Raw genomic sequence first — 7,834 nt, 5'->3', positions numbered from 1 at the left:
GCATTGATGGTCGAAGGAATGAGCGTTACACGAGGCCTGTACTCTGGAGCGGGATCAATTTGGAGGTGGAGGGTCCGTCATGGTCCGTCATGGGGCGGTGTGTCACAGCATCATCGGACTGAGCTTGTTGTCATTGCAGGCAAACTTAACGCTGTGCGTTACAGGGAAGACATCCTCCTCCCTCATGTGGTACCCTTCCTGCAGGCTCATCCTGACATGACCCTCCAGCATGACAATGCCACCAGCCATACTGCTCGTTCTGTGCGTGATTTCCTGCAAAACAGGAGTGTCAGTTTTCTGCCATGGCCAGCGAGGAGCCCGGATCTCAATCCCATTGAGCACGCCTGGGACCTGTTGGATCGGAGGGTGAAGGCTAGGGCCATTCCCCCCAGAAATGTCTGGGAACTTGCAGGTGCCTTGGTGGAAGAGTGGGGTATTATCTCACAGCAAGAACTGGCAAATCTGGTGCAGTCCATGAGGAGGAGATGCACTCCAGTACTTAATGCAGCTGGTGGCCACACCAGATACTGACTGTTACTTTGGAATTTGACCCCTCCCTTGGTTCAGAGACACATTATTCAATTTCTGTTAGTCACATGACTGTGGAACTTGTTCAGTTTATTTCTCAGTTGTTGAATCTGGTTATGTTCATACAAATATTTACACATGTTAAGTTTGCTGAAAATAAACGCAGTTGACAGTGAGAGGTTTATTTTTTTTGCTGAGTTTGTCTCTTCACTGTCTCCTATGGAAGTGTAGCAAAGTGCGCATTTTTTCCATTTGCTTTATATCATACATAGCCATCACAAAAGTAGGTTTAAGTTTAAGTTGTAGATGTGATGGCATACAGTACTTAACAAAAAGATACAAAGGTATAATAAGTAAAGATATACGTGTTGATACTGCATCAATAAATACCACAAATCAGCATATACATACACCAATAACAAGCATTTAACTATACCCACAATAACATCTGCTAAACATGTGTATGTGACCAATACAATTTAATTTGATAAAAAGGCATATCAATATATTTTATTGATGCGGAATAGGGCCACAGCTCTTAATAGGAATGATCATTGGTGTCTGGTAGTGTAACGGATTTCTCTTCATCCGAAGAGGAGGAGCAAGTATTCGACCAAAATGCAGCGTTGGAATATGACATAATGATTTATTAAACAAGACGAAGACGAAATGAAATACACTTGATAAACTACAAAACAAATAAACGATGTAGACAGACCTGGACACGAACTTACATATAACCTGAAGAACGCATGAACAGGAAACAGACTACATACAAAACGAACGAACGATACCGAAACAGTCCCGTGTGGCACGACAAACACAGACACAGGAGACAACCACCCACAAACAAACAGTGTGAAAACACCTACCTTAATATGGCTCTCAATCAGAGGAAATGAAAACCACCTGCCTCTAATTGAGAGCCATATCAGGTACCCATAAACCAACATAGAAACACAAAACATAGACTGCCTACCCAAACTCACGTCCTGACCAACTAACACATACAAAAACTAACAGAAAACAGGTCAGGAACGTGACAGGTAGTGACTTGCTGCAATAGAATATTACATTAAACTTCTCATATCATACCATCTCCGCAGGTGCCCATCTATGCCAAAGACTTGTGTGATTGTGCAGTGTATAACAAAGTGTCATAAGACGGACAATGGAACACGAGGGACCTCCTAAGGTCATATAATCCCATTCGTCCTCCGCTGTTTGCATCTCCTGTTAATAACACACAGCAATGTGAAAAGTGTACGCGTACCAAACAGAATACTGTAATCATGTATTACTGTAAAAGACAAGCCGGGGAGATGTTGTGTAATCTTACCAGGAGAGACATCCACATTTTTTTAGAATCACTATGATGATGATGATGATGATGACAGTGGCCAATATTACAACACACCAAATCTCACAGGATTGGTTGCTTTGGGATGGTGTAGGAGAATCTAGGCCACAGCAAAGAAGCATGAAAGACAAAAATAACTCAAACTAGTCATAATAAATCATCATAATGCATGCATACCAGTGATGTAGTTTGTAACACTAGTCCCCAGACTGCTGTTGACCACACAGGTGTAGTTGTGGCCCTTCATTCCAGAGACGTAGAGGTTCCTGCCATCTGCAGAGAGATTGGCTGTCTGATTGGAGACCTCTACCCCATCCACCAACCAGAAAACCACTGGGCTGTCCCACTGTGCCCTGTCATTGGCCACCTCACACTGGAGGGACAGAGACGCCACAGGAGCAGCAACTAGGCGAGAGGGAGGGAGAGAAAAAGTTAGGCAGAACAAATAGTCCAAATATAGTTATATTGATTATTGCGTCCTTATGTAGTTCTGCACATAAGGGTAGCCTCGGCACCCAGGCTTCACTCACATTGTTCGGAAGGTGAGGTGAAAGCCTGTGACCGAGGCTAATGTCAAGGTAATGTGACTTTTTAGTTTGCATAGTATATGACCCAAACTAAATCTAGGTAGTGACCAGAAATATTGGTGTAACTGTTTCTCACCACTCTCTCTAACAAGTATATTTGCTGATTGCTCGTTCCCCATCTGGTCAGTCACAGTGATGATGTAGACTCCATAGTTAGATGAACTTATATTCTCCACCCTAAATAAGGCACCCTTCTGGTCTGTTGGATTGCCAGGTGCAGCTTGGTGATTGGCCAGCCTGACCTGTCCCTGACCCTTCTCAGTCTCGTAGTCCCAAATCACCATGACGATCTTCTCTGTTGGTGTAATCTGGAACTGGGCCTGCAGGACCAGGTCTCTCCCCAGAGCCACATAAAGGATACCCTTATTCTGGAAATGCACTGACAGGCACTGGTGGAGGTGCAGCACTGAGGAAAGATAGACAAGGAATTACTGTACGTCTTATGTACACATTACTGTACCATGAAGTTATTTTTGCACTGCAATATCTTACTGACAAAAAAAAAACTCACAGAGGGCCAGGATCAGACAAATACGCCAGACCAGGATATGCAATGTTTCCATCACATCTGCAGAGCTATTTAGATTTTACAATGCTGAGGACAAAGAGAGAAAGAGAGTGTAACTGAGTTTAAACTTGCACTCTTTCACTCACATTGTCAGGGGCAGAGGCCCTAATGTATTTGAGGGGATTTGATGGCGAAATGCTATTGATTAATTTGTCAAATCAAACAACAAAAAAACAACTATTATTGTTAGCTATATACTTATGGGTTTGGATTTCTGAGCTTTAACTATTATTAATCAATAGTTATATTATTAAGCATTAGTTAGAATAGAGGCATGAGCGGTGCCATAATTAAGCTTGGGAGGGGCTAAATACAGGGGAAGCGGTCACATGTGGCAGTACTTATAAGGGGAGGAACCGTTTATTGCCCATATCACTTAGCTTCCTGCCTAGCGATAAACATACAATGTTTTGCTATAAGGAGGAAACTCCACCCAAAGTGGGGTATGTATACTACCACAGGAGGAAACATGTTTTTGTCGATTCAGCTGTTCGATCCTCTGGGATTAATAAACTTGGTTTAAGTTTCACAGTGTCCGTTGAGTTCTTATTCTAATAATTAGGACCTAACAATACATAAAATGTGTTTCAATGGGCTTGACATAATTTTTTCCCCTTAGAGATGGTTCTTTGGCGACAAAGATATAAAACAATACTGCGCATCTAGAGCAGTTTTTGACATAGGCCACACTTTCCACTTCGCAAAGTATTCAGACCCCTTGACTTTTAACACATTGTTATGTTACAGCCTTATTCTAAAATGTATTAAATTGCCCCCCCCCCCCCCCCATAAATCTACACACAATACCCCATAATGACAAAGCAAAAACTGTTTTTTAGATATTTTTGCAAATTTATAGAAAATGGATATATAAAATGTACATAAGTATTCAGACCCTTTACTCAGTACTTTGTTGAAGCACCTTTCGAAGTGATTACACCCTCAAATCTTCTTGGGTTTAATGCTACAACTTGGTACACCTGTATTTGGGGAGTTTCTCCCATTCTTCTCTGCAGATCATCTCAAGACCTATCAGGTTGGATGGGGACCTTTGCGGCACAGCTATTTTCAGGTCTCTCCAGAGATGTTCGATCGGGTACAAGTCCACACTCAAGGACATTCAGGAACTTGTCCCGTAACCACTCCTGCATTGTCTTGGCTGTGTGCTTAGGGCTGTTGTCCTGTTGGAAGGTGAACCTTCACCCCAGTCTGAGAACCTGCTCCAGAGCGGTCAGGACTTCATTAAAGATCTCTCTGTACTTTGCTCCGTTCATCTTTCCCTCGATCCTGATTAGTCTCCCAGTCACTGAAAAACATCCCCACAGCATGATTCTGCCACCACCATGCTTCACCGTAGGGATGATGCCAGGTTTCCTCCGGACGTGACGCTTGGCATTCAGGCCAAAGAGTTTGTCTTGGCTTGATCAGACCAGAGAATCTTGTTTCTGTGCCTTTTGGTAAACTCCAAGTGCCTTTTACTGAGGAGTGGCTTTCATCTGGCCACTCTACCATAAAGGCCTGATTGGTGGAGGGCTGCAGAGATGGTTGTCCATCTGGAAGGTTCTCCCATCTCCACAGAGGAACTCTAGAGCTATATCAGATAATCGGGTTCATGGTCACCTCCCTGACCAAGGCCCTTCTCCCCTAATTGCTCAGTTTGGTCGGGTGGCCAGCTTTAGGAAGAGTCTTGGTGGTTCCAAACTTCTTCCATTTAAGAATGATGGCCACTGTGTTCTTGGGGACCTTCAATGCTGCAGAAATGTTTTGGTACCCTTCCCCAGATCTGATCCTCGACACAACTCTTCTTTTTTTTTATCTGACATGCACGGTCAACTATGGGACCTTTTATATAGACAGGCCTTTCCAAATGATGTCCAATCAATTGAATTTACCACAGGTGGACTCCAATCAGGTTGTAAAAACATCTCAAGGATGATAAATGGAAACAGGATGCACCTGAGCTCAATTTCGAGTCTCATAGCAAAGGGTCTGAATACTTATGTAAATTTGCAAACATTTCTAAAAACCTGTTTTTACTTTGTCATTATGGGGTATTGTGTGTAGATTTGCTGAGGATTTTTTCTGTATTTAATCGATTTTAGAATAAGTCTGTAATCGGGGTTAGGGAGTAATGGATTACATGTGCAAAAACCGGTAACTGTAATCCGTTACATTACCAGCAAAAATATTGTATTCAGATTACTGATACTTTTAAAATGCTAGATGATTACTTTTACATTTAGAAAGAATGTTTTCACAATAAAATATTTGACACTTTTCTGTTTTCTCAATGACATTCAAATCAGCATTGAAAAATGGTGCAAGTTTATGTTTGTTCCACCTGAACGAGTCTGATCAGAAGTCAGAGACCAATATGATGTTACATCAAATGTGTTTGATGGATCACGGGAAAAGAGCAGAAATAGGCGTTTGTAGGCTACAGTCCAAGCTATGTCTTCCAATGGTGCGACTGCTGTCGGCATCCCAAGATTATCCAACTTGAATAAACGCTTGGAGGTAAGGTTGACAGTAGTGGTGTAGTCTACGGCGATACGGATATCACTTATTATTGATATCTACATAGCGCATTGATGGGAATCACACTGCTGCTCTCTCATTTAGCTATTTGCGCCTTGTGGTTGTTGTGGATGGCTGTTCACAAATCTAAATGTGTATTTGAACCCAATAATGGTTGAATTGAAGAAGTTTAAACTGCCTATCAATCATTGTTTTTGAAACCAGTGGACAGCCAGTTAAAAATGCGCTCTTACAACAGCTGCATAGTGCGGATCCAAGCCTATGGAATAAAAGTGGGGCTTTTATTGCTCAGTCTAATTCATGCTGATAAAAACTAAAATATTCATAGGCCTAATGTACACATGCTCAAACTCGCACACGTTTGATATACTTAAAGGGGCATTCTGTAGTTGCTTCATCCATTCTTGGATTTAGAAATTATACATACAGTACCAGTCAAAAGTTTGGACACACCTACTCATTCAAAGGTATTTTTTTATTTTGACTTGTTTCTACATTGTAGAATAATTGTAAAGACATCAACACAATGACATAACAAATAAGGAATAATGTAGTAACCAAAAAAGTGTTAAACAAATCAAAATAGATTTTAGATTCTTCAAAGTAGCCACCCTTTGCCTTGATGACAGTTTTGCACACTCATGACAAAGCATGCAATTCCATGAGCGCAGCATTTATTTTTCAACTCCAATCAATGAGCCCAATCAGTCCTCCATGACAACAAAATCATAAACAACAGAGTAGGGCTGGCTAATAAGTCCTTACATTTGGGGTCATGCTCAGGTAAAACAATTTGGCTAATCTATACTTCCATATTTCCAAGTCCTATTCCTGAAGATCAAGGGGTATAACAATTATTGTAATGACTGGAATTCTGATAGACTTTGGTTTTTAATGTGAAGATATAATTTAATGGTATTATTATATGTAGTAGAAAGCGATGGGTTAGAAGAAGCCTACATACCCAACCCATAAAGTAAAATGTAGCATACATATATGGCCTGCTATATAAACTTTAACATTGATTTATCCTGCAATAGATGTTGTTCAATTGGTGACATACATTTTTGTCTTCTTCTAATGTCTCTTAAGGGGAAAGTAATCTAAAAGTAACGGAATGTAATCAGATTACGTTGTTGAGTTTGGGTAATCCAAAAGTTACATTACTGATTACAATTCTGGACAGGTAACTTGTAACTGTAACGGATTACATGTAGAAAGTAACTTACCCAACCCTGTCTGTAATGTAGCAAAATCTGGAAAAAGTCAAGGGTTCTGAAAACTTTCCGAAGGCACAGTAGATGAGAAAAAATAGGTTGGAAAGCAAAAGTAGAAAGAGCAAAGGATGAGTATTCTACTCACAAGAGAATGTATCCACAGCAGTAGCTGCTCTTCCGTCTCTTAACTCTACGCCGTTTAGTTTACCGAAGGTTTGAATCGCTATCAAAATATGCAAACCTGTCATGACATTTTTTAACCTTCTCTGTACGGTTCTGTACTACTGTACAATGAGACACGGAGTCTATTTCTGTGGCGGTCTCCTATATTACATAATACTGTATCCAAATTCCAGGTAACAACATAACGTGCTCAGTTGGCTAGTCAAACCTTGAGCTCACGGTTCCAGTTGATTGTAAACACTTGCCTGGGTGCCAGTGATTCCGTTGTAGCGATCCTTTCAACTTGTTGTCATGACAAACATGACAACTAAAACAGAAGCAGCGGCATCCAGGTTATTCAGTAATACAACACACAGGTCAGCTTGATGTAGTTTTGTTTTCTGGCCTAATATTTCCTGGTTGAAGGACAAACTCAATGCATAGCTACTGTATGTAAGTGTTGAACCAGTTGTCCTTCCCTTTTCACAATCCAGTATGGCAGGATCTAGGGGAGTAACAGAGTAACTCCTACTGTACAGTATCTCCCTTGTTCCAGCGTGTACTCCTGACTGACTAGTTATACATTTTAATTAATCTTTGTATGGATACAATGCCAGGCACACAAATGTCCTTCAAAAAGGAAACAATTCCAGACTTGGATGAAACAGTATTTTCAAGACACTCGTTGTTTTCAATTGTCATTCCTACATTAATTGCCAGTGTTGTAAAGTACTTAATACTTGAAAGTACTACTTGAGTAGGTTTTTGGGGTATCTGTACTTTATTTAAAAAAATATATATATAAACGTTTTACTTCACTACATTCCCAAGGGAAATAGTTAACTTTTTACTCCATGCATTTTCCCTGACACCC

General features: G+C 40.8%; 1 protein-coding gene across 1 annotated transcript; it reads right to left on the bottom strand.

The window, feature by feature from the left end:
* Window positions 1-562: 562 nt before the first annotated feature.
* Window positions 563-7,439, bottom strand: LOC129837898 (uncharacterized). Its single transcript, XM_055904403.1, has 6 exons — window positions 6,944-7,439; window positions 2,987-3,070; window positions 2,552-2,881; window positions 2,066-2,293; window positions 1,868-1,988; window positions 563-1,761 (listed from the first exon to the last, which is right to left on the bottom strand). Exons 2-6 carry the CDS (start codon window positions 3,036-3,038, stop codon window positions 1,725-1,727), a joined length of 768 nt encoding a protein of 255 aa, XP_055760378.1. The 5' UTR covers window positions 3,039-3,070; window positions 6,944-7,439; the 3' UTR covers window positions 563-1,724.
* Between the last annotated feature and the right edge of the window lie 395 nt (window positions 7,440-7,834).

This window comes from Salvelinus fontinalis, chromosome 38 (assembly GCF_029448725.1).
Source record: "Salvelinus fontinalis isolate EN_2023a chromosome 38, ASM2944872v1, whole genome shotgun sequence".
Lineage (NCBI taxonomy): Eukaryota > Metazoa > Chordata > Actinopteri > Salmoniformes > Salmonidae > Salvelinus > Salvelinus fontinalis.
This window is presented reverse-complemented; position numbering and strand designations above follow the sequence as displayed.

Excerpts from the sequence above, each read along its gene's own strand:
- LOC129837898 (XM_055904403.1), bottom strand. The coding sequence starts at position 3,038 with ATGGAAACATTGCATATCCTGGTCTGGCGTATTTGTCTGATCCTGGCC. Across the intron at positions 2,882-2,986 it reads TTGTCTGATCCTGGCCCTCT|TGCTGCACCTCCACCAGTGC; the intron begins GTGAGTTTTTTT and ends ATCTTTCCTCAG. Across the intron at positions 2,294-2,551 it reads TATACTTGTTAGAGAGAGTG|TTGCTGCTCCTGTGGCGTCT; the intron begins GTGAGAAACAGT and ends CCTCTCGCCTAG.